Source organism: Phoxinus phoxinus, assembly GCF_949152265.1.
Source record: "Phoxinus phoxinus genome assembly, chromosome: 6".
Lineage (NCBI taxonomy): Eukaryota > Metazoa > Chordata > Actinopteri > Cypriniformes > Leuciscidae > Phoxinus > Phoxinus phoxinus.
Window position 1 is genome coordinate 22,574,828 of NC_136881.1, and position 27,298 is coordinate 22,602,125.

A 27,298-nucleotide genomic window follows, 5' to 3' on the forward strand; every position below is an offset into this window, starting at 1 on the left:
CCTGGTTCTGGTAAGAACTCGAGCTGCTGTGTTTTGAACTAGCTGTAGTTTGTTTGCTAAGCGTGCAGTACAACCACCCAGTAGAGCATTACAATAATCTAGCCTTGAGGTCATGAACGCATTAACTAATTGTTCTGCATCTTTCATTGAGAGCATATAACGTAGTTTGGATATATTTTTACGATGAAAAAATTAGATTTTACAGATACTCATCAATTGCTAGACAGTATTCTAGGTTATTACGTGAGGAATGTTTTTGTCCAATAATTAGAATCTCTGTTTTTTTCAGAATTAAGTAGTAGTATATTGCTAGTCATCCAGTTTTTTATATCAGCTATCCATTCCGTTAATTTGTCAGTTTCGTCAGGGCGTGAAGAAGAAGACAGAAGGCCCCCAGCATTATAGATCTAGCCACGTTTGTGGGGACCTTAGGAACATAGCCTGGTCTAAGGTAAAGAAACGTTTTTACCATACCAGGCACAAATTCCAAGCTTGAAGGTAAAACCGACAAGGCTTGTAGATCTCCTATTTGGTGCAGGATGCAGAAAGAAGTGATAGCAAGGAGGAACAAAGCTTTTAAGGTCAAAAACTTGTCCGGAACCTCTGCAATAGGCTCGAATGAAGCTAGGGACATGCCTTGCAGAACAATGGCCAAATCCCATGTCGGCTCCCTGGTACGAGCTGCAGGCCCTCAGCTTCAGAGTACCACAGAGAAAACGAGATACCAAAGGGTTTCTCCCCAAAGACATTCCACCCAAAGGAATGTGGTAAGCAGCTATGGACGCCACATATTAAATGGGTGGTAAAGTATGATTTCACTTTTCTAACTTTAGTTAGTGAGTAATGTTGCTGTTTGAGCATAAACAACATCTGCAAAGTTACAACGCTCAAAGTTCAAAGCAAAGGAAGATATTTGCTTTTAAAGAAAAGGACTACAACAAACGGCTGGTAGGGACTACTCGACATTCCTCCGGGGTTAGTGACATCAGCAACCCTAAAATGTACATAAACCCCACCCCCGGGAACACGCAATCCATGTTGAGAAGAGGAAAAGTTGTTGTATAAGAGTTCATTTGTGAGTCAGCTCAAACTTTAGCATCCATATTTTCACATGTAATAGAAAGTCACTCTGTGTGCATCTCACAACAGTTCCAATATGAGTGATTTATAGATTACCATGACAGAATATGCTAATTTAAGATAGTTAACTCCACATCAGCAACTCCATTGCTGTCAGTCACAGAAGCCCTACGGATCGCAAAAGCTGCCTCCAAATCATCAGTTCTCATTCTCAAGGATCTGTCTGCTGCCTTCGACATTGTGAATCATCAGATCCTCCTGTCCACCCTCTCATCACTGGGCATCACAGGAACTCCTCTCCACTGGTTTGAGTCCTATCTCACAGGTAGGTCCTTCAGGGTCGCATGGAGTGGCGAGGTATCCAAAGCACATCAACTGACCACAGGGGTTCCTCAGGGTTCAGTTCTTGGACCGCTCCTCTTCTCCATTTACACCACATCACTGGGACCCATCATACAGGCACATGGCTTCTCTTACCATTGCTATGCTGATGACACCCAGCTCTACCTCTCATTTCAACCTGATGATCCCACAGTAGCTGCACGTATCTTAAGCTGCCTGGCGGACATCTCGGCATGGATAAAGGAACATCACCTGCAGCTCAACCTGGCAAAGACTGAGCTTCTCGTCCTCCCTGCCAATCCGTCTCTACAGCACGACTTCACTATCCAGCTAGATTCAACCTCAAGCACCCCATCAAGGTTTGTCAGAAACCTTGGTGTAACATTTGATGAGCATCTGACCTTCACAGACCACATCACAAAGACAGCTCGATCATGCAGGTTTGCACTGCACAACATCAGGAAGATCAGACCCTTCCTAACTAAGCATGCAACACAACTTCTCGCCCATGCCTTGGTTATCTCTAGGCTTGATTACTGCAATGCTCTTCTGGCTGATCTTCCATCATGTGCAACTAAACCTCTACAAATGATCCAGAATGCTGCAGCCCGTCTTGTCTTCAACGAGCCCAAAAGGGCCCACGTCACTCTTTTCATCTCTCTGCACTGGCTACCACTCGCTGCTCGCATCAAAGTCAAGGCATTGACGCTTGCTTACAGATCGACCATAGGCTCAGCTCCCTCCTACTTCCACTCGCTCCTACGAGTCCACATCCCTACCAGAAGCCCTACGGGACCGCCGATGCCAGCAAAGGAGGCGTGGAGTCGCGGTGCGAGAAAAGGACACAAACACCAAATACCGTATAAAGCAATGCCTGAACTTTGTATTTTGAGCACTTCTTGCGTTAATTTTACGATGACTTACTTGCTGTAGTCCTCTGTTGTAAGTCGCTTTGGATAAAAGCGTCTGCTAAATGACTAAATGTAATTGTAAATGTAAATCAGCAACATCAATTCATCAACTAACCATTCAGAGACGTCCTGTTGCATTCAACATGTTGTCACTTCTTCTTGAGTCTCTCCATCTTTGTCTGACTCCATTTTAACATTAAAGGCAGAACAGTTTCTGTCATTTTATTGTGTCTGCGTGAGGTAATCGCAGCTGCTAACACACATGAGCTCTTGAAACTCCGCCCTCTGCAGCAACTCATTTGCATTTAAAGGGCCATGCACAAAACGGTGCGTTTTTGCAAACCCTCAAAAAGTGACAACTTAACATGGTTTATAAAAATATCTGCGCGGTATTTTGTGCTAAAACTTTACACACACTCTCTGGGGACATCAGAGATTTATTTTACATTTTGTGAAAATGGCATTTTACCACCCCTTTAAAGTGGACTGGGATAGACCTGCAGTGAACTGCTCTTGCAGGAACTCCAGCACTGTACCAACTGGGCAGTTAACTGGGTCCAGCCGACGATCACTACACCAAGAAGTGAACACTCTCCACTTCAGGGCATACAGGTTCCTCGTGGAGGGAGCTCTGGAATGTAAAATGGTCTCCTCAACCTCGGTTGAGAGACCAGTACCTATGAGCTGAAAGAACAATATAAAAGCCATTTTAAAAAGCTTAAAATAACAGATGTTTCAATTAAACAACAGTATATTTTTGTCTTGGCATAAGTCTAGTAGAGAATATGTAAAACATGTTACATTAAAAACATATTGTTCATTTCCTAATTGATAATAAATCAACAAATAATGGATGGGATGGAGGCCACAAATAGCAGAAAATACTGGTACTTGCAAGATACAGATGTGTAAGGCTGGAGAAACTGGTTAGAGAGATAGACTGGTCTGGACAAAGGACCTTGCTGGAAATTACCATCTGACCTCCCCCATACAGTTTCACTCCCTCTCACACCAAAGACTCACACAAGAATATATATGTGGTTTAATGTGAATGATTATTATGTTTAGTATCATTTAAAATGTCTCAGAGTGAGTGGTACAAATGTCTCATTTCCAACTAGATTAAACAAAAAGAAATCAGGTTTTGAGAAGTTTAGAGAAACTGGCACACAAAGGAAGGTTGTCTCTGGCAAATGGTCTCCTACCCCCAAAAGGTGTCAACTCTGAATGTAAATTCCCATTGTTAACATATGAAAGAGGTTTTGGCTATTTAATGGAATGCAGCAGGATAATCTGGGCTTTTCTGTATCTAGACTGGCCCGTGATGGCTGGGAGTGACCGAGCTTCCAGCCTCATGTATTTGCTTCAGGTTGGGTTCGCATCTCTTCTTTTTATTCATGTTTTATATTGATTATCTTTGAATTGATTATACAATTGACCTGATACCTGATTTAATAAATTGTTACATTTGATTATTCAAACTGATTTTGACCATGTTCATTTAATAGTCTAAAAGTAATAATCAAACATTCGCTCACTTTTAGTGATGCATAGATATTATCAAAACCTTTCATTTATGGAGTCAGATGAAATAACGAGTAAATACATATGAGAAATGTATTGCATTTAACCCAAATTACTTTGAGATGCTGGAAAGACGGAACGCGCAAGAAACCTTCCCGTGTTATTGGAAACCCTCATTGGACCAATATAGCGCGGCTTACAAATTGGTGACCCCGAGACGTGATCTCAGATGGATTTCGCGAGCAAAGTCTTTTCCAGAAAAGTTTTGGGAATCTAAAATCAACACAGAGGTTTGAACATCTTCTCTTTCTTCCGCCGCTGTGGTAAGTCAACTTTTTCTGCCCTTTTTAGAAGTGTTTGAGAAAATGTTTGCATTGTTACAGGTCGGAAGGTTCTTTGTCTAGAAACACGTGTGAGGACGTGATTAGATTAGCAGCGCAGATGAAGAATGAAAACACTTGAATAGATTTTAAAGATCTCCTTGTTTGCCTAAGCAACAAGAAACAAAACCTAAAATTGGAATAACATCTTCCAAATAATGAATAACTCGACGAAGAACCGAAAAAATAAAGCCTAAACGTTTTAAAACCAGCCGCATGTTTTTTGCCATTGTTGCATTGGCTTGTAAACAAACCAGCAACACAGAGAATGAGCAAACAACAGAAATAAAAATCTAAGTTTATAAACGATCGAAAAACGCGTTTTATAAATAAAAAGGCAGGTCGATTAATTGTTTATGAAAAGCAAAGAAGTTTGGAAAAAATAGGATGACATGATTTACAGGCTAAAAATCAGTTTTAGGCTAAGCTAAATATGTCCATGCTGCTTCCAAACGCTTAACCCTTTGTGTTGCCGGCCCACCGGTTTAGGCCCAAAGTCACATTGAAAGCATTAATATCCTATACTAAACCTAAACTAATCTTGATAAACTACATTTGAAAGCTTGAACTTTAACACATATGAGATTAAAAAGCATGCAATAATTCTGTTAATTTTCAAATTGGAAATTGTATGAACGCATTATGCTCATAGAACACAATTTAGCCGTTTGTACAACAATGTGCATAGGCTAAATTTAAGTTTATTCTTTAAACACGGGATTGCTTTACTGTAAGTGTACTTGAAACACTTAGGTAAAGGCTGTAGATATCCTCTAGGCCATGTGTCCTGTGTTGAACTGAATTAAACACGTGTGTCTATGCCATGCTATGATGTGATTCGCAATGAATTTGAAAATCAGAAACAGCGAACGCGCATCTTATTAATCCTGAAACAACAAAACTCTCATATTCAAAGTTCCAGAGAACTTTGCGCATTAGGGTTCAGTAACTCTGAATCTTGAACAAAATTTATGCATTGTTACGTTCGAATTCATTCTAAATGACTCTGAGGTTGTTTTTTCCTAAATATATTATTGGATTCGTATATTTCCACAATTCTGCGACCAGATCAGCAACAGGCTGAGACCTGGCATCATTGCAAGTATACTTGAATGCAGGAGCGGGTTAATTTCCGTTTAGAAATAGCAAAAGCTATTTGATCAATCTAAATGTGGGTACGCTCATACCTCTGTTCTTAGTTTAATGTTACTTTAGATAATTGTCTACTAAAGTAAATGATTGGATTAAGTTCCTGAGGGGGCATTCAAGAAGGTTATGAAAAAGTATCTTTTATTGTGTACGTGTGAATTACGGCAAATCCTAGATATATAACCAATTACCTCTGATTGATGACCAGGACTGGCGAGTTTGTGTCGAGAGACCTGCGAAAGACCAGGACCTCTAAGTGATATAGTCTCCTAAATCTAAGCGGATAAAATATTATTAAAGAGTCAAAAGAGAATAATTAAACATTAAAATGATAATTTTACCTACACGTAGTCTTTAAAGAGACTAAAAATGAAAGAATAGGCATTTGAAATCTAAAAAGAGAAACCGCGAACGCGCATCTCATTAATTCTATAACGAAAAACCCTTTCCATCATTGTGAAATTAAGCAAATATAAATTAGAACATGGATAATGATCATGTCCTGTTTAAACTATGGGCCGAAAAGGTCGAGCCTACACTGTGCAAACTCAGTAGAAAAGGTCTTAACATAGACACTATTGACAATGAAATTTTCACTTGGTGGAAAACAGTGGGTAGTAAGCAGAAGAAATCAAAACATGGCGAGATAATTGAGGCGTTAAACTTCATAAGTTATAAACAGCTACATAAGTCAACCAAATTTCTATCTTCGCTTATGGAGGTTAAATGTGAAGAAGTGCATTCTAAAAATGCGGAGGCACAAATGTCAGAGGCAAAGATTCAAGATCTTCAAACACAGCTAGATCGATTACTATCTGAACAGTTAGCCCTGACTAAAAAGTGTAAAAATCACAAAGACACCATTGCAGATCTTAAGGCTAAGCTAAATGCTAAAAAGTCCAAGTCTCCCATAACGCTCAACAGCGATGGGACAAAAAATGTGCACTTCTTAGATGAGGCAGCCTGCTCTAACAATCGTGTATCTTTTCAGACAGATGAAGCACGTGATAAAATTTTGAAAAGAGTGCCTGTCTCAGCCCTTAAGGTGATACAGCACCCAAACGGCACAGAGTCAAGCATCCGACGTCCTTTAACGGTAACTGAATGTAACTTGTTTAAAGCACAGATCGGACCATTCCCTTTGAAAGGGCCATTCGAACCGTGGTGGCGACGCATTGTAAGTCTAAAACATGCATTTCAACTCGAACCAAAAGATATTTGGCAAATTGTTATCAGCTCAATTCCAGATGTTTTGATCTACAAGATACCACAGGTTTTGATGACAGGCACCATTGTGCATTCAATGTGTCAAAATGAGCCTGAGAGTGAAATCTTTAATAGACTCAAACAATGCCTTCGTGATCTGCGTGGTTGTAGTCCTGTTGGATGGGAACTGATTTTCAATCGGAAACAGAATCCTGAAGAATCGTTTGAGACATATGCAGAAAATATGTTTGAACTTTTTGAGGAGTATGCTGGAATTGAAAATGTTAACCACAACAATGTAACTCTCCTTGAATTACTGCTTACAAATGCAGGTCCGCGTGTACAGCAATCGCTCACGTATGGTGCTTCTCCAGCTCAAAATACATTTGAAGATATAGTTAGCTGGGCAACACGAATTGAGTCACGAAAACAAATGCATTGTGAGGTAGCTGTGTTAGAGTGTCATGAAAATCATCCGTCTGCAGGAGAATCCAGGAAGCCACACTGTGGAAAACTGAACAGATTCTGTAATTCCTGTCACAAAACAGGCCATACAGAGGAAAAGTGTTGGTCCCTGGGCAAAGGCAGACCTCCACCCTATTTCAAAAAACGCAAACAACCACACTCTGACAGAAACCAGCACTCCAACCAAAGCTCAAAAGCATCTAAAACGCTCACTGAGCTGACAACTTTGATTACTCAAGGTCTTCAGCTATTAGCGTCATTTGCTAGTCGGGTAGCAGCTCAATAGCAAATGGCTTAATAGTTTTAACATCTGAATTCTTTTAAATATAGCGATTGTATTATAACTCGAAATATAATATCATCCTTAAAATTGAATTTCATTTGTGGGCTCCCCAGTGCCAAACCGGAGGGGGGTATATCTTTATTTTTGCCTTTACCACTGCAAACACGACTAGAAGTGTGGCACAGGTAACAGCCAAATAAAATTTAATCTGATCAGAGAAGTACATTTACGAGGAGGGTGTGAAATGCTAAACAGCAGATGGGTACCACAGTTTCTTGCAGGTCAAAAAATATCTGCACTAACCGAATGTGTGAATGACACCATAAAACAGGCAACACCGATCCAGGTGAACAAATTTCTGCCCACAGATCTGATTGTAATGAGAGCAACTTACAATGACAATATGAGTGATAAAAACTCTGATGAATCCAGAAGATTTCCCCAGCAGAACTGGGATCTCTAATGCTCATGACACAAGCAGACTGTGAAGACTGAACTCCAAGAGCAGCCTTAGGTGTCACACACTGCGCTGAAACAACAGCAACAATTTAGACCTGGTCAATGAAACTCGGTTTCATGTGAAAACAGGAATTAAAAATTTGAAACCGTTGAAAATATCTGAATTAACTGTGGTTCTCTCTGCATTTGTTTCTGTCTCAGGTTTTAACACTGAAATTCCTCGGAGGACGGACGCCAGGACGGACCGGACTCCACCTGCACCAAAGCAGGACAGCGGGATTGTAGAATATAACCTGAAATTCTGGAGATGGGTGAAAAGACAACTCAAGAGGCCACTCACACATCACAGTAACACACTACTGCATAACTATGGCCTCCCAGTTTAGAACTGGATCTAAATTTACAACACAATTGTCAGATTAGATTCCACCCATCTCTTAGGCATGAACACTGAACACACACCTCCATTACCACTGAACACTACACATAAGAAGATAAAGATGGGATAGAGAACAAAAGTGACACTTCACTAATGATCTATTGTCCATCATCACACTAACAGATCCAGACAGCTTCACACACATAGAATGGCAAAGCTGATCCCATGATGACAGTACACATTACCGACTCATGGGAAAACACTGTAACGTACACATGAATGGCTACAGTCAAAAATTTATAATACAAATTCTAAAGCAGAGGCAGACCTGCTATTAAAATTCAAAAATGTTTAACTGATTGTTATTGGCGTGGTTGGAAAGTCATAGGGCCCATGATTTCTCAACAATGCCTCTAATAACAGACACATTATAAAAACAAACTAGATCTGAAGTGTGAACGCTTCAATCAATTACAAAAAGTTACAATTCAACCCTGTCATCGACTGTGACTTAGCCAACCACACACACACACACACACAGAAACACACACACACACAAAACACACACACACACACACACACACACACACACACAAAACCACACACACACATACACACACCCAAGGACACACACACAAACACCAAACTGTTGGGTGACTAGACACACACAGACACATACACACACTGTTACAAGGAATGAACGATCTCCATTCTTGTATTATGCATTGGAAGATTACTGATTACTGAACAAACAATGATTATTATATATGTATTGATTCATGATTTTGATTAGATATTATTACTGTGAATACAAGGTTTGTTGATGCGTACCATCGATTTGATTATTTAGATTACACCGACCTCTTGCTGCATTTCCGTTGAGTAAGTCAGACCAAGAATATTTAAATTCCACTACCATTTAATATCATCACGGGGGTAGTGAAGAATTGGATGTTTAAAATGGGACCACCCTACCTGACCTTGAGGAACACTTGAGACCAGATGTACCACTCACATTTGCTGACATGAACATGGTATTTTACATTGAACATGACATGATTTTGCTTTATTGCATTATGCGTTCCTATGCATTTCCCTACGACTGTAAGTTCATATGTGCTCAATTGTGAAGCGGACATTTAAGATGCTTTTCAGGTGTCTCACACAAAGCAGTGTGGATCGAAGGAGAACCCCTTCATCCACTGAGGTCTGCCCAGACCACCGTACCGCTGGAGGTGACAGGGTTGGTCAAGAAGGGTCAGATCATCATCGTGGAGAAGGTGCCAGGGAAGCAGAAGTTTCTCCATGGAGGAATGACACTGAACTGAACAAGTCACAAATATCCAGATTGACTCTATGAACTTTGCTTACATCACAGGATTACAAGAAGAAAAAACTGAACGCATTCATCCACCTGCTGAACTCAAGTTACATACACCTGGTGAGACCAGGTGTTCTGCAGGTGAACACAGCCCGCTGAGCTTCTACAGATGCTAACATTGCAAAGACACTTTTTGAGTTACATCTCAAGGATTACAACAAACGCCTTACTGTGACCCCGTAAGTGTTCATCCGAATGTGACCCACGGGGCCAAGGAGGGACTGTAAGGCTGGAGAAACTGGTTAGAGAGATAGACTGGTCTGGACAAAGGACCTTGCTGGAAATTACCATCTGACCTCCCCCATACAGTTTCACTCCCTCTCACACCAAAGACTCACACAAGAATATATATGTGGTTTAATGTGAATGATTATTATGTTTAGTATCATTTAAAATGTCTCAGAGTGAGTGGTACAAATGTCTCATTTCCAACTAGATTAAACAAAAAGAAATCAGGTTTTGAGAAGTTTAGAGAAACTGGCACACAAAGGAAGGTTGTCTCTGGCAAATGGTCTCCTACCCCCAAAAGGTGTCAACTCTGAATGTAAATTCCCATTGTTAACATATGAAAGAGGTTTTGGCTATTTAATGGAATGCAGCAGGATAATCTGGGCTTTTCTGTATCTAGACTGGCCCGTGATGGCTGGGAGTGACCGAGCTTCCAGCCTCATGTATTTGCTTCAGGTTGGGTTCGCATCTCTTCTTTTTATTCATGTTTTATATTGATTATCTTTGAATTGATTATACAATTGACCTGATACCTGATTTAATAAATTGTTACATTTGATTATTCAAACTGATTTTGACCATGTTCATTTAATAGTCTAAAAGTAATAATCAAACATTCGCTCACTTTTAGTGATGCATAGATATTATCAAAACCTTTCATTTATGGAGTCAGATGAAATAACGAGTAAATACATATGAGAAATGTATTGCATTTAACCCAAATTACTTTGAGATGCTGGAAAGACGGAACGCGCAAGAAACCTTCCCGTGTTATTGGAAACCCTCATTGGACCAATATAGCGCGGCTTACAGATGTTTGCATCTTCTTTCCAGGCCTGACATCAAATATCCTTTCACCCCAAGCTCTTGTAATAGTTCTGTTTGTGGTATAGTCCACTGAGAAACGCTTCAAACAAAAGCTGCTGACTGAGCTGAAACCTGACCAAAGATTAAACCACTCATCCGGTGGCCTGGTCGCCCATCCTCACTCCATTGGCCTGTTCAACCCTCCCACGGCTGGGGCTGTTTGCCAAGGCTGTTGAGTCTGTGGTATGGAAAAAGGGCCTTGCTGGTGGTTTACAGTTAAGCCTCACCAGCGTGCCAGGTGAAAGCCCCCAGGGATTACCCTAATGCTGCCACACAGACCAGAGGGGAAGTCATCACATCTAGGATCGGAATTATGGGTTCAAAGCTGTATGTCGGACAGATAGTAGATGAGTTAAATATTCCACACCTAAAGCCTTTGCTAAGCCATTTCACTGTACATGTGTATGTGTATGTGTGTCAATGCACTTACTATATACAGTATTAAATATTACCATGAAAAAACAGCAGTGCAGCTAACAAAAAGTATAGAGAACATGCATATTGAGGTTGGATTATTTCGATATTTATTACTATTTTCTCTACAGGATTATCCTGAAAGAAATAGTTCACCCAAAACTGAAAATTCTGTCATCATGTACTCACTATCATACCATTCCATACTTGTATGATTTCCTTCTTCTGCATAACACAAAAGAAGATATTATGAATAATGCTTCAGCTGCTTTTGTCCACAACATTGAAAGTCAAAGGGCTTGAAATATTTCAAGCTCCAAAAAGGAGCGTAAAACAGAATCCATACAAATCTAAATTTTAAGTGTATATTCACTCTCAAATCAAATCACTGATCAACTAATGTATGTAGAGACCAGATCAAATATAGTGAACATTAGTATTTATATGTGACACTTCACTGTAGTAATAATGATACAAACAGTTTTATACAGCTCTCAAAACGTATTCAAACTTTTTGATCTATTTTGCATTATGTGCAATAATCATCTTGTTTGTTTGCCCATGGTTCCGAATGCTTAACCCTATAACCCTGCTGTATCATATTTGATACATACATTTCTAAGGCATCTAAATTATCAACATTGTCTCAATGAAAAAACAAAATACAAAATTACCTGTTGTTTGCAATCTACTACATGACTTCTGTTGGCTGATGCCTTTTACCCTAATTCTAAAAATGTCTACTTTCAGGTCGTGTTACACGTGTCTTTTTGCAGTAAAATCTTGATCTTTTATATTGTTAATGATATTTCAAGATGAACACTGGACTGAAGCATTTACTTAATTATCTATACATCTTTTTAAAACATAATTGTAGAAAGTTTGAGTATGTTAGCATGAGTCAATGTAGCTTGGTTCTACCAGACTCTCGTACATTTAATTTGTACAGAGAGTCTGGCCTCTCTCCATTGACAAGCGTTAACTTCATTGAAGGCGGGTACTCTGTAGAAGTTTCAAACTATTGGTTCTGCCCAGAGCCACACTGGATCTGCCATAACCAATCGCTAACGTTTGGTTGTGACGACTCAAACTAACGCACGGTACAACCTCAACATCATCGTTCTCAGCCACTCCCTCTGTTCGCCGATTGGAGAAAACCAAAGAATATACCACAACCCCAGACGTAGTACTGAAGGAAAATTAAAATTGAGTGGAAGTACGTAGGAGGGGGGAGCCAAGCTAAATCACACTGAATGTAAATGACTGCATTAAATGCATTTAATCTCAACATTAGATAACTGCCAGCCGATACAGACCAGAGATAAAGTCAACCCGGCCACAGGGCATTCTGATTGGATGCCACGACACAGTACGGTGGCTCGTAATAAACAAACTGCATAATTATTTAACCAAACGACCTACAATAATGTTAAAATGTGATACAATTATGATACGCTGGCTTTTGAGGAACGTTTATTTGTATCTCTCATTCATCATGTATTGCTTTATATTATATGATTTGCCCCGCCTCAATCAAAACTTGTCACGACACGCACACAAATGGGTGATAGTCCAAGCGCAGTTTATTAATGGGTAATCCGTACTCACAATACCAGGAACAGGCAACGGTCAAGGTCCATGAAAGCAGTCCAAAAACACGAAATAAACACTTAAACAAACCGAGAACAGACTCTGGGAAGCGGGTGACAAATACAAGGATTCCACAGCGATCAAACAGACAGGGTATAAATAGACAGACACTAACAAGGTGAGTGGGAACAGCTGAGTGTGATGATGACTAATGAGTCCAACAAGAGTGATGGGGATTGTAGTCCAACAGTGACTGACACCTGTGGGGGAAGAGGACCTCTAGTGGACATACACAAACCCGACACTGTGACAAAACTACAGCCTTTTGTACACAAAACTAAAACACTTTATGTGAGTAGTCTGTTATAGACATCAGCAACTGCACCAAATTATTGCACAAAATATTTGTGCTCAGTTTGGACATCTGAATACATTGTATGTGCTTTTAGTGTGAGCCTCATATTCTCATATCATACTACATGACCCACAAAAGCCTGATGTATTAAATATACTTTAAAAAAAGTTGTTTGAAAAAAAAAATATTTTGTCTGAGGGTCCAATAAACTTAAAAAGTGAACATAAAACATACAAATATTTTTCTGAATATTAGTTTATATGTCAGGCTTTAAAGGTTTAAAAATATGTACATGAGACTGATGTTTAGTTTGATTCTGCAGAGCATGGGAATTTCAGTCATTCACTACATTCCCTGCACTAATCCCTCTCTTTACTAACTGTATTGTACACGTGATTCAGGATGTTATGTGACTTGTATTCTGTAGTAACATAGTGCCAAAAGAGGACATTTTAGCGTCGGTTTCAATAGAATTTTGCATAACAAATTAACATTTTAGTAAAGCTTCGATTTTGAGGAAGAAATAAGCGTCTGAAGACTTGTACTTTTAAAGTAGTCAGGCCTAAGAGACATCAGGTGCACCAAGTGGCCATAACACACCATTAGTAAAGTTCTGCAGCCACTCCACTTAATCTGTATGGTCTGGTTTGTTTTGGCAGCCACTTATTTTCCGGTGATAGCTGGCCACCAGAGTATTGCCGGGAGCTATTCAAAGCTAGACTGTCATTCTCAGGTCAGGGTGCACCCCACCAATTCTGCTGACAGCACTGTTCCCACCATGAGATAATGCCATTCCAGAGAGATCCACTTGTAAGCCCCTCTTTCTGAAGCACAGGTATATAACCAGGGGGTTTTCTCCACTGAGGACGGCACACATCATTTGGGGATCTTTGTCTACTGTACCAGCCTCTATCAACCTCCTCGTACTCTCCTTTAGTCTACATCTTCTCCTTCGAAAGTTTCCTCAACATCAAGTGGAAATAGTCACAGCCAGACTCAAATCGCTGAGATTTGCCAGTCCACTTTAGCTGATCAAAGTTGAGAGATTCCAAGCCTGACATTATGGATATTGCCATCCAACACCCCTGGTACAGACGCAACATGGGCTATCCCACCCGTCTCTTCGATCAGTTCTTTGGAGAAGGCCTGTTCGACTTTGACCTCTTCCCCTTTGCTGCCTCAACTATCAGCCCTTACTATCGACATTCACTCTTCCGCAACTTCCCGGACTTCTCCAACTCAGGCATCTCTGAGGTATGAATTCTTTATTGTGAATTGAGAAGATTTAGAATTTTATAATGCCATTGTTGATGCTAAAGCCCAATACAGGTTTGATTATCATTTAATCAATTTAATATTTTTTTGGCAAACAGCATATACAATATTAGTATCACCTCAAAGTAAGGTATATGGTGGATGTGAAACTTATTTCCGGAAAATACTTTTCAAGAATTTTTCTTTACAGACTCCAGGAATTAAATCACAAATAAGACCAATACATTTTTTTATCAAAATCAAAACATAATTTTTGGAAATATGCACAAACTGTGACAGAAGGCAAAACAGAATCAGGCTAAATTTAAGAAATCAACAAATACAGAAATTATCAAATGGATAATGTCCTAGCAGAAAAGTACATTCAACCCAAACATGGTAAATGTTAAGGCTGGACAACAATTTCTAAGCATCCCTCCACCTCCCCACCTCCTCACTCTCGATTGTTCCTATCCCAGCCAGAGATATGGGGGAAGTCCTCTGGGTTCGGGCACAATTATGAGCTCGGTGTCCTCCTCTCGGACAGCACGTCAAAAATGCATGCAAAACTTGTGAAACTAATTGACACCATATCGATGTAACTCGACTGCTTGCCATTTTTTCAGGTGAGGTCTGACAGAGACAAATTCACAGTGTACCTGGATGTGAAACACTTCTCTCCTGATGAGCTCAATGTCAAGGTGACAGATGACTATGTGGAGATCGAGGGCAAGCATGCAGAAAGACAGGTGAGGTCATGGCTCATTACAACAGGACAGGGAATCTATTTGTATCTTCTCTGGAGAGGTTAGCAATTAGAAACTCGCAATTAAATTAAATTGACCATCCAAATGTTCTTATCAATTGATGTGCTGATTTTTTTCTTATAGTGGGAGAAAGTTGGTAGTTGAACACAAAGTATTAAATCATTATTTAATCTGACTCTGAAATTTGTGTATAATGCTTCATTTACAGTGATTTAATTTTTTATTCCATCACATTTTTCAGTGTGCAGTGAACTATGAACAGTGAACAGTACAACAATATAATAGTATAAGTCATTGTATGTGTGTGTTCAACAGCCTGGAAGAAATAATAGTGTAACAAATGCAGTAGCCTATGATGAATTCTTGTCAGTGGATCAGTCTGAATTCTTCTCTCTAAAAATCGCAAGTTTCATATGCATCACATTATGTCAGAAATGAGCATCTTTGACATTTGGAATATTTGAATAGGAGTGAGTGTAATGACTAATGAACTTTTCTATAACTTTAGTGCATGGTAAAATATAATTCATGATTTCATGAAATCACACCATCCTAAATAAATAAGACCCTGCATTTTCACAGACAGGCATTAAGCAAACTCTTTGGAAGTCATACTAGACTGCTTATATTTCAACGCAGTTGTTCTAGTGAAATGGTTTTATAGAAGCAAAATAAATTATTTGAAATTTAGGGAGTAAGTAATATTTTTATACGTGAAAAGATTATTTAGTATAAAGAAAAAATCTTTTGGATTATTTAAGCTTTTATGAGATAACTATTTTAAAACTCATCAGCCATTCCTAGCACAATAATCTTTGCATTGCTCTCTTTTACCACCTCACATCTCCAGTGCTGGATAGATTACAAACTGTAGTTGGTTACAGATTCCAAATTACATTACATTACAGAAAAAAAGCTATTAAGTAATAATAGTACTTTTAAAATAAAAACAATCAAAATAAATCACTTTCTAAAAAATATTTTTAAAGATAAATTTGTTTAAATTAATTTGAATATTATTGTTTTTATTATTGACTATTTTTTTATTATTGACAGACAAAGGCCTTGTTTGAAAGAAAAAAGCTTTCCAAAGACAGTAATACATGTCTAAATGACTCTGTGTGTAATAAGGAGCTGATTAGATGCAGTGTTGCAATGTTAAAAACACGTTAAAAGTGAAATGATTTCTGTACATTCAGTGATCAAATGCAGTGTGGGTCTCAGTTTTCAGGGATAGGCTCATGAATAGTGGTTTGTCTGTGTGTGCAATTCAATTAATTTCAGTAAAACAAAGTGGTAGGGAGAATCAATGAATTATGAATAATTTATGAGAATAACATCTATTCTTGTAATCAACAACAAAAAATTAACCGTAGTCTGATTACAATTTTAAAGTGTTCTATAATCTAATACAATTTTCTTGAAACTGAGTAATCCAGATTACATGTAATCAGTTGCTTGCTACGCAGCACTGCACATCTCCTCCCATTTTTCCCAGTAGTGTTTTTCTTTTCTTTTCAGTTCCTTTTCTATTTTTATCTCCATCCTCCCATCCCCATAGGCACTTTTTCAGCATGGTGGGTTTATTCATTGTTTCAGTAGCCTTAAGGGAGGCACATATGAGGAAAAAGTGAGCAGATCTCTCAGAATGTTTGCGTCAGATTGACGTTACTTCTGCGTCATAGCCTGCCACCCTATTTGGAGTCCCAAAATCCAGTAAAGAACTTCTGGGTAATCTTTTCCAGGCTTTATTGGTGGAGTGTGTGCTAAAATGTCTTGACCCTAAAGCTGTTGTTTTTCTGTATGACCAACAGCAGACACTAAAGTCGGGTGACTACTATGTTTCACCAGTGCTTGTTGAACCGTACTCCATACAGTTACTGTATGTATTACAGTATATGGCCTCAAATACTCTAATGTAATCAAACTAGTAACATATCCTATAAACAGATTCGTAAGATTCAGACCAATTTAGGAGAAAATGTATAATACATGAAAAAGGCTGTCTTCAGAGTTGAACAGTTGGAATGGGTGTCAACCTCTTGATGGATTACTTTGATATACTTAAACACTTTATTACTTTAGTATTCATTCAATTATAAGCTAAAATGAATCCTCATGGCCTATTTAAATCTTTCCTGGAACTGGAACAGGGATCTCAATTCATTTAAACTCAACTGAATAAAGCTTTACTTCAATAGAACAGTCTTCTCTTCAGGTCAGCTAAGACCAAAGTATGTTAATAATATCTGTAATATAATAAAAAATTATATCTGGGTTTATGAATATGTGGCCTTTTCCCACACTCACCTGTTTCTATTGCATGGTTGGCTTTCAGGATGATCATGGCTACATCTCCCGTGAGTTCCACCGTCGCTACCGTCTGCCTTCCAACGTGGACCAGTCTGCCATCAACTGCTCACTGACTGCTGATGGCCTGCTCACTCTTTGTGTACCCAAGACTGGTGGCATAGATGCTGGCCGCGGAGAGCGCACCATCCCTGTTACTCGCGAGGACAAGACCAACTCAGGCTCCTCCTCCTAGACGGGCAGCACCCCACAGCCAGGTGGTGGTTTGGAGGTGTGAGTGGGGCTCCCAGGGGGGGCTAGGCTTTAATTGCAGAGGGCATCTAAAGGTAGATTTAAGCAAATCCTTTATTTGTCTATCATTAAACAAGCCCTTCCTCCCACTTCCACCTCAAAGGGTATCAGTGTATATCTGGCCTAATACCTTCTATCATTAGACTATACTAGCTAAAAATCTCCATAATCCACTATGATTGTTTTCATTTTTTCATTACATGCTACTCACACAGGTAATGGATCAGGATGATTGGCTGGGGGTCTTAAAGATTGAAGTGAAAGATTGTAAGGTTTCTTTACTCAACCCTCTACCCTTCTCTCTAGTCAGATGTCAAGTGGCAAGCAGTCATAGTCATCCTGGGCGATATATTATGAGGGTAATTATGATTTAAAAGCATAATCCTTTACTGTATATGATTAATTGGAGAACTAAATGATAGGTTGTCAAGGGGAGGTGGAGAGCTTGGTTTAAAATGGCTCTGTTTGAAGATTTCTGATCTGAGAGATTCCATCACTGGCACCAGTCAGACCTCTGCTTCCTCTCTTACCTGTGTCAAGACCTCTTTTCTAGACCTCTCTTGTCATTGACTCTTTCCTGTCTTGTAGGTTTTAGCCCTGTTCTACTCATCACAGACTCATCAGGAGTCTACTAAAAAATGATTAAAAAATAAAGTTGTACCATTAACCATTAGACACACCATGTTTGTCTTTTTTTAATGCTATGTAATACAATACATGTCACACCAAACATCATAATTAAATGTCTAGATGATTTATATTATTGTGGATAAGTTGAATGATGCATACATTTATATAATTACAAATAAGACATATCCAGATTTTTATTGAACTGGTATCTGAAAACGATCCAAAATGTTTAAAACCGTTGCCATCTGCTCGTTGTCATAAGAGCTACTGATTGCTTTTCTATTGACTATTGGTATTTCTCTTCAATTGGGGCTATACAGTAAGTGGCTCAGTGTTTTTAGTGTAAAACTGTGTTGCCAGTAGATTAAATCTTTAAATATGGAACATGTATACCGTCCTTCGAATGAGACGTTAAACCGAGGTCTTGACTCTCCGTGGTCATAAAAAATCCCAGGATGTCTTTCGAAAAAGAGTAGGGGTGTAACCCCGGCATCCAGGCCTGTAACCCCGGCATTCAGGCCAAATTTTCCCCTTGGCCTCTGTCCATCATGGCCTCCTAATCATCCCCATACTGATTGGCTTCATCACTCTGACTCCTCTCCACCAGTAAGCTGGTGTGTGGTGGGCGTTCTGGCGCAATATGGCTGCCGTCGCATCATCCAGGTGGATGCTGCACATTGGTGGTGGTTGAGGAGATTTCCCCCTTCCATATGTGAAGCGCTTTGAGGTCCCAGAAAAAGCGCTATATAAATGTAACAAATTATTAATTATTATTATGTATGGTACCTACTTCTGGTAACCTAATTCAATTCAATTAAATTCAGTATAAATGTTAACGGAATGCTAATGGTATTTTAATTTAGATACCAACGCAGGTTACCACTTTTCAATGGACTGGTAATATGCAAGCCAATAATGCAAGTGTGGGATTTTTTAAATTACCTTTACAGTAATAAAACATGAAATTTATTTGGTAAAAAAAAAGAAAAAAAAAAGATATTACAGATGTGTGTATTAATAAACGAATAGCCCTATGCATAGTATTTCACTATTAAAAACAGCAATGCCCCCTAAATTACGGCATAATAATGGTCAAGATAAACCAATCACAGTATGAACCACAACTAAAGTAGTCTTCAATTATTCATATTTTTTTGTACCAAATAAATTCTAATAAAAAAAACAACAGCAAGATCTTAGTAAACTGTTTAATGATGTATACTAATAATAATATTCACACCACTTTCTGGACATTGACTAAGCAGCTACAATCATGACAACAATGCAATATGATGTATCAATAAAACTCTTTGTCTCTTTACAAACACAGCAATTATTTATTATTAGTTCATTTATTTATTAGTTAGGTCAATTCGCTCACTCTTAAACTCTCAATTGTGACAAATACTAAACTATATTTTATTTATTAAGGTCCTGGGTAAAACCAGGGTAATACAATGCCAATGTAAATCCCAGCCTGAGGCAGAGACTGAGATTGTGGAGTAATCTGCAGTCAAGTCTCAAGAAGCTTTGCGGCTGGTTACACAATGGAGGAAGAAGAGGAGAGAGAAAATAGAGAGTGGCGAGGAGCTGACTGCGGTGGGAGCAAGCAGGCGGAGAGACTGATGGGTTTCCTCTGATACTGTGGGGGAAGAGCTGGCATGAAAAAGCTCTGTGAATCTAGGCCTGTGGTTTTTTTCAATGGAACATAAGAAGTAGAGGCCACTGGGAGAAGCTGATGCTGGCTCTGATGGCATTGGAAGGGAACCATCCTAAAATACAAAAATATAGAGTCTATAGGTATTTGATTTCAGCTCTTTGAAATTGACAAATAAATGTGTAATGCCTTCTATGAGGTAATGGCTGAAAGTACCCTTGTGAAAAAGAAATACACCAACTGAAAGAGAAGTTACTTATTACAGAAGTAATGTTACTAAAAGAAAACTTAAGTGCAAACTGAATGCAATGTTTTTGGACACTTAATTTCATATTCCCAATTCAATTAAAATATATAATAGTTTACATTTATATTAAATGCACTTAAGGGTGCTTTTTTGATGCACTTAAGAAAGACTTAAGTACATCTTAACAGTCTATCTTTTCATAATTACTTCTATCGTCTTTGAAATAAGTGTACTGCTGAATTTACTGACAAGTATTTATGGTAAATTAAAATATAATAAAAATTTCTACTGAAACTTGTATGTCATGCATTTGAAAATGTTTTTAATTACACATTACTAATATTACAGTTGCAATTTAGTACAATTCAAATATATTAACTTCAAATGTAATATTGAATAACTAGAGTTAAAATTAGAATCAATTGTTTTACAGGTGCTTTAAAATGTTAGTCAACACATCATAAGTGTAATTCTTTAAAGCATGACAAAAGATTTTTAAAACAATGATTTAAAATGTACTTTAAAGTAAAACTTTTAATTTGGCATGAGTACAAAGTCCACTTTTTAAAAGTGTTCTTAAGTGTGTTAAGAACCATAGTCATAAAAGGGGCCTTTTATTGCATTAATATTATATTATCTGCAAGTACAGTTTTTTTTTTTTAAATATACGTTTTAATCCATAAGTGCACATCCAATACAATTAAGCCCTTTGGTCTTCTTATTTTTTTTTTATCAAGGGTAAATCATTAATCACTGAATTATTTTCACCTTTTATTTTTTAAAACATTCTCCTGGACACCACTGTGGAGCACCACTGGAGAGCTTGGAGGGCTTGGTAAAACTGCAGACGTACTACTGCTTTGGGGACGCACAGGCGCCTTAGGTTTATTCCAACTCAGCTGGCTCTTAATACAGGCATTCTTTCTCAAATAAATTGGGAACGCCTTCACACCTAACAAAAAAAGAGGAAATATTGTTAAATTCATATTGTTTACCGTAACAAGGATATAATTTGCTCTGTGCACAGTGTACTGTTTCCGTGACCTTGTATAAGAGAGGTATCTGAGGATCTCCTTCCCTCCGGATAGCTGGGTAAGGGCAGACAACTCTGGTGCCCAAGGGTGGATGAGGGAGTGCCGGAATTCCCTAGTAATATCTGTGAACACGGACGTAATCCCTGAGTCATGCGGCCATTGGTGTCAGTGCTCATCTCTAATGGGGTGCAGAGGGTGGTGAAAGAAGAACTAGTAGAAGCAGAGGGAGTGGACCTGAGGCAGCAGTTTGAGGTGGCACCATCTACACGATCTATGACTATACCTGAAGCAAGGGACAGTGAATACTAATAAATTAGAGTCAGACACACTCTGCAACACTAATATCAATGTGTGACAGTACTTATAGCTAGTGTAAATTGACTAATCATAATTAATGAAATATCTATAGAAATTCCTTCAAACTTACTTGGTAAGCAGGAAAAGTTCTGGGAGGCACAGGCATTTGAGAGTGTGTGTCTCTGTGATTTTCTGAACCCCACAGAAGGATTGATCGTAGACTGATGGTCCTCCTCCCTCTTTTTTAGATCCCCCGGCTGTGTCTTTTGATATCCTGTAGTCTCCAGCTGGCAGGTAGCAGAAGCAGAGCATGTGTACTCTAGTGTGCTAAGATCGTCCTCCAAAGGCAGCATTGTTGCAGAAGGGTTGTGACCCGGCACTTTCAGCCACCCAGTTCCCAGTTTGTTTTGTTGCAGTGCTTGACGCTTCATCACTCTTTCTAACAGCAGGCAGTAAATAGCAGAAAAGTGGTTGAAGCTACTGTTCTGAAGAGACTGAATACAGAGGATGTTTTTAGTCAATAAAGTGATGCACGGTAAGTACATGCGTATACATGTTATAATCAAGCTACTGTATAGTGTTTGAGCTACTAGTCTTCATCTGTCTGTCCCAGTACACATGACACAATGAATGTGTAACCCAATATTTGAAGGATTAAATACTTGTATCATGTCACATCTGTCTTCAGAGCAAATGCACAATGCCAAGGTATTTTAGTCAAATTAATGTATATGCATGCAGGACAAAGCCAAACTTTCCTGTAGGGAATAGTGAATGAGGATATAGGGGGCGATTTCAAACACACCCGGTAGCTCTCCAGGAGAAGAGCCCCCTGATTTAGACTTGAAGGAATGGTCAATTCTGTCATAATCTAATTACCCTCATGTAATTTCAAACATGTATAACTTTTTTCTGTGGAACATAAAATACATTTTTGAGAAAGGTCTCAGTGTGTTTTTTCACCAAAAGTTATGTTTTGTTTGTTTCGCAGAACGACATGAGGGTGAGTAAATAATGACAGAATGTTTTTTAAAGTGAATTAAGGTGTCTTTTTCACACACAGACCTTGATCTCAGGGCTCCTCACCTCTATAGTTCTCTTCCTGTCAATACCCACTGTCTGCATAATACTCAGAACTGCTTCATTGTAAGTCCCTTGTTGGAGATGAGTCTCAAGACAGGAAAAGTGTAAAGGGGAATGGCATATAGCAGAGGGATCAGCCTGCATCCAACGATGCTGTTTGATTTGTGCCACACTGAATCTCTTGGTAGGTTCAACAGCCAACATCCTCCGTATAAGGCTTTCACAGTCTGTGGAACGATGGAAACAGCAAGGGTGAAAGAAGAGCTAAAGACACCAGATTTCCACACACCACTCAACTAAAATATTGAAAATTAATGCTCAGTTAAGACGACCATGAGAATGGTGCTGGAACTTTATATGTAAATGTTGTATGCCCCTCTATATACAGTAGGAGGAACCTTCTATATTGAGGCATACCCTGTGACATGAAGAAGGGCACTCTGAAGCGTCCATCAGTGACTCTTCTTCTTAAGGCAAGGAGAGTGGTGCCATCAAAAGGTAGTGTGCCACAAACCAATACAAACAGCAATACTCCCAGACTCTAGGAAGCAGTCAGAGACACATTTCAGATGTTTTCTTAATGTCAAATGAGGACATTCTGGAAATTTTCAGAGGGTCAGAACAGTTATACAAAAGCTGAAGATCTTACCCAGATATCCAAGGGTGGTCCCTCATATTCCTTCCCCTCAAAGACTTCTGGAGCGGCATAGGGAGGACTCCCACACCAGGTGGACAAAGATTTACCAGGCTGATAGAAGTTCCCAAAACCAAAGTCTGAAGAAATACAAAGAAAGACTACATTAGTCATTAGATGTCTCTAAATTAGGTACTTTTATTAACAATAAGGTCTCTTACAACATTTTTTACACTCTCATTAGTGCAGTGCTTTTCAATCCCGGTCCTGCAGAAATCCAAATCAAATCCTTATTTTATTCTAACTTCATCAAGTGCTGGAGTGATACACAATGACGTGTAAATTTCCCACTCCATTTCTCGTGAAGTGATGTATCGATGTTCCCTTGTTCCCAATGGTGTTAGCATTGCTCTTTGAACTGAACATGGACCTTTCGGATTGAAATCTCACTTATGATGTTGGAATACATCATAAGTGAGACATAAGTGATACATCTACAAATTGAACTGTGAAGTTAAATTTGTATGGCACTTACAGTCGAACTAAACAAACCTCTGAACTGATAAGAGATACATGCAAAATGTGCAGAGCTGGGGGGTGGCGCAAGGAACAGGGAGAACTACTGCGTTTGGGAAATGGATATAAATATGACAATGGTCAATGGATTCAATTACTTTTTGTTTGATTGTCATACTTTTTACATGCAATCATATTTTTACAACTCACAACCTTACAGAGGATAAGTGGTTTGGAAAATGGATGGATGGATGAAAATAGAGGTCGGCTACAAGATCTTTCTTACCTGCCAGTTTTATATTCATGTTACTGTCCAGGAGTAAATTTTCTGCTTTCAGGTCTCTGTGTACAATGTGATGCTTGTGACAATATTCTACAGCATCAAGGAGTTGCCAGAACTTCCTACGAGCTTCTGCTTCACTTAGATGACCAACTGAGGTAAGATAATCTTTAAAAAAGAAAGATAATAGCACTATTAGTTACCAGCATGAGAGGCAATGACGTAAAAGCAAAAAAAAAAAAAAATTCTGATCTGTAGGTAATTAAATAATTTTCTTTAGACTCACCAAACATCTCTCCATTTTTGGCATACTCTGTCACAATATACAGCATGTCTTTGGTCTCCATAACCTACATGATACAAACAAATTATTCATACTAGTGACAAGCAGTCATTAAAAAAAAGTTAATTAATTACATTTTTTATATAGATCTTTATAAATAAAGTGATGAATCAAAATTAAAGTTACATTTTATTGGAATCATGGAACAATAGGTAGTGCACATGCATGACACTCTGCTTCTCAAGGGAACACAAATTGGAATCCTGCTCGATTTGGACTTGGAACACCAACATTAAATAATTATTGAGAAAGCAGTTGTATCATGACCTTTCCATTGTAAGGTCATTATTTCCCTCCTTCCATCCTGAGAGAGCAGTAAAGAGAGGAAGTAGCAGCCATGGGAAAGTCATGGTGCATTAGAATAAACTCACTGTAAACTGGCTTTCAGCCAGCTTAAACTAATGAAGTGAAAAATCAAAGCTTATAGTTGGTAGATATCAGTTGATATCATGGGTTGAGATTTAAGAGGACAATATAAGAAATATTAAACTCTAATTTCAAGTGAACATGAGCATTACTATTATTGACGAAGGTCTATTAACACTTGATGTGCCTAATAAATTAATGCATAGGCCTATGGGTATCAACCATAATGATTGAATAACACACACACACACACACACACACACACACACACACACACACACACACACACACACACACACCTGGTAAAGCTTGATTATGTATGGGTGCTTCAAAAGCTTCATGATTTGAACTTCCCGGTTAATCTTCTCTAAATCAGATTCATCCAGTCGAGTTTTATCAATAATTTTCATGGCAACCTGTAAAGTACAATCAGAGAATATTATTTAGTGAAGGAGGTGCCCAAAGGTAAACGTGTGGTAAAAAAAATAATATTAGAAACAAAATAATTTATTTAACATGAAATTTAATTAGCAATAATTCCCCTTAAATTTCGATTAATTTACACTAATATAATTGTACATGGCAGATGAAACGACTTTAAGTAATAGCAAAAACCACAACATACCTCTGTTTTGGTGACTTCGTGTCTAGCTAGTTTTACCACAGCAAAGTTTCCTTTGCCTAATGTCTTGATGATCTCGTAGAAACCCACTTGCAGTGGTCTCCCGGACTGCCTCGCTGCCTTTTCCTCCGACAAAATCACCATTGTGAAAAAGGAGGACTGAATCAAGATTAGTGATCAAGAACAGTGACCACCAAAATTCACGCATTACATATGGCTACTGAAATAAAAAGTGTTTAAAGCCTGCATTAACGTGTGCGTCATTCACACAACCTAAACGGACAAATATACTTTTAAAATGTGCATAGATAATGGAAAAAAAATGAATCAAAATAATAATTGTGATTTTCATATTCACAGCCAGAAAGCACTTGATTATTTTTGCTCGAATTAATTATCATGTGCTAAAAAAAATCAATAAGGCCAGTAAACCTTTTTATTAAATCATCAATCCAATAATGTTCTTGTTTATCTCACGAGCAGTCAGTAAGAGTAGTCGTCTCGCGCTGGGCTGTCATCTCTCCAAAAACCGGTAGCTACGTTTCAGACATGCATATTCCCACAGAGTTCGGGCGATGAAGTCAGCTCTGCGCCTCATGCAAACATACCATTGCAAACTCATTCTTACTTTATTAACGTCACTTTTGCGTCAGAGATCTGATACGAAATGTCATGTTGCCCAGCAACTTTACACAGCACTACACTGGATTGCAAAAGTTGCCAGACAGTTACTTCGATTAACGGGGTGTAACACTAGAATAATTGGACAGATAATTAGCCTCCTCCCTAATCTGCCCTATTTACTGAGAGTTTCAGATACGCCCTTACAAAAAAAAAGAAGAGTTTATTCAAGTGCGTCATTCATCTTTTAAACTAAACATAAGAGAGTATACTTTCAGTACTTCTTAGAAGGATACTTAATGTAGCCTACTTCTTAGAAATATAGGCTACGTAAAATAACACGTTACATCAGTTTTTTTTGGTTATAAAACCTACAATGTTGCTCACAGGCATGCCACTTCTCCTGTGAGCTTAAAAAAGTTATTGTAGTGTATGACATTAATAACATCACCACAACTCTTTTCTGACTTATCAAAAAGACTGACCCCACAACCCTACAACTTGTAAGTGAACTTGTATACAACTATACTTAGTTTAGTTAAATACTTGAAGCACATTTTTTTAGTTTATGAAAGTACACTTTGAAGTATACTCTCAGTAAACTAAACTGCAAGTATACTTGTACGTTTCCTTTAGGTGAACTTAACATCACTGTACTACATATACTATTTTTGCACTTTAGGTATACTAGTAGTTTAGTTTACTGAGAGTATACTTCAAAGTGTACTTTCATAAACTAAAAAAATGTGCTTCAAGTATTTAACTAAACTAAGTATAGTTGTATACAAGTTCACTTGTATATGGTTGCTGCACAAATGAAAAGTGTTAAACTAATTGTGTACTCAGCTTACTGTTAGTGTTAAAAAATGTGCTACATGTATTTAACTAGTAAACTATAGTACAGTAAATATAGTTTTATACAAGTTTACTTTTAGTATAACAAAATTATAATTTTGTTGGGCATATGGTTATTAATATTGACAATTCTGTAAATGCATAAAAAATACCATACTAACACAGAAAACAAAGTTCCTTGCTATCTTAATGCACAATATATGGTTAGTTGCATTTCATCACTTGCATTTAGCATTGTTTTTCCCTGCTGTAATCTATGACCCACTGCACAATACAGCCACACCCTTATACGGGCATTCACTTGCAGCATGACCATATGAGGACACACATCACCTGAGGTTAATTTAGAATATGGGAGATACCATATTTAGAGATATTGGATTTAAATAAATAAATAAATAAAACTATTAGTGTTTTTAGGCAATCCATTATGGACAAAGTGCATGCTATTAAATACTTAAAGACACCTGTAAAGAAA

At 38.3% G+C, this 27,298-nt stretch overlaps 2 protein-coding genes across 8 annotated transcripts; one reads left to right on the top strand and one right to left on the bottom strand.

Annotated features, from left to right (window-relative positions):
• The first annotated feature begins 13,878 nt into the window (after positions 1–13,878).
• On the top strand, positions 13,879–18,310 carry cryaa (crystallin, alpha A). Its single transcript, XM_079614706.1, has 3 exons — positions 13,879–14,267; positions 14,894–15,016; positions 17,373–18,310. The coding sequence occupies exons 1-3, from the start codon at positions 14,076–14,078 to the stop codon at positions 17,577–17,579; spliced, it is 522 nt and encodes a 173-aa protein (XP_079470832.1). The 5' UTR covers positions 13,879–14,075; the 3' UTR covers positions 17,580–18,310.
• A 1,081-nt stretch (positions 18,311–19,391) lies between these two features.
• Positions 19,392–26,259, bottom strand: LOC306999739 (serine/threonine-protein kinase SIK2-like). Of its 7 annotated transcripts, none has more exons than XM_079614669.1 (12): positions 25,822–26,120; positions 25,348–25,464; positions 25,022–25,138; positions 24,300–24,363; positions 24,020–24,181; positions 23,233–23,357; positions 23,001–23,124; positions 22,587–22,810; positions 21,631–21,994; positions 21,214–21,486; positions 20,938–21,121; positions 19,392–20,037 (listed from the first exon to the last, which is right to left on the bottom strand). In XM_079614669.1, the coding sequence occupies exons 3-12, from the start codon at positions 25,130–25,132 to the stop codon at positions 19,806–19,808; spliced, it is 1,863 nt and encodes a 620-aa protein (XP_079470795.1). In that variant the 5' UTR covers positions 25,133–25,138; positions 25,348–25,464; positions 25,822–26,120; the 3' UTR covers positions 19,392–19,805. The 7 variants fall into 7 exon arrangements, with proteins under 7 accessions (XP_079470795.1, XP_079470793.1, XP_079470791.1 ...); XM_079614667.1 differs by having other exon boundaries at positions 19,422–20,037; positions 25,348–25,503; positions 25,822–26,259; XM_079614665.1 differs by having other exon boundaries at positions 19,459–20,037; positions 23,233–23,378; positions 25,348–25,503; positions 25,822–26,088.
• Positions 26,260–27,298: the final 1,039 nt, after the last annotated feature.

What these genes read in the sequence shown, in the direction of transcription:
- cryaa (XM_079614706.1), top strand. Translation starts at nt 14,076, where the DNA reads ATGGATATTGCCATCCAACACCCCTGGTACAGACGCAACATGGGCTAT. An exon ending in CCAACTCAGGCATCTCTGAG is followed by an intron (nt 14,268 to 14,893) that starts GTATGAATTCTT and finishes CCATTTTTTCAG; the next exon opens with GTGAGGTCTGACAGAGACAA. An exon ending in GCAAGCATGCAGAAAGACAG is followed by an intron (nt 15,017 to 17,372) that starts GTGAGGTCATGG and finishes GTTGGCTTTCAG; the next exon opens with GATGATCATGGCTACATCTC.
- LOC306999739 (XM_079614665.1), bottom strand. Translation starts at nt 25,488, where the DNA reads ATGGTGATTTTGTCGGAGGAAAAGGCAGCGAGGCAGTCCGGGAGACCA. An exon ending in CAAAAATGGAGAGATGTTTG is followed by an intron (nt 24,182 to 24,299) that starts GTGAGTCTAAAG and finishes TCTTTTTTAAAG; the next exon opens with ATTATCTTACCTCAGTTGGT. An exon ending in AGATACCTCTCTTATACAAG is followed by an intron (nt 21,122 to 21,213) that starts GTCACGGAAACA and finishes TTTTTTTGTTAG; the next exon opens with GTGTGAAGGCGTTCCCAATT.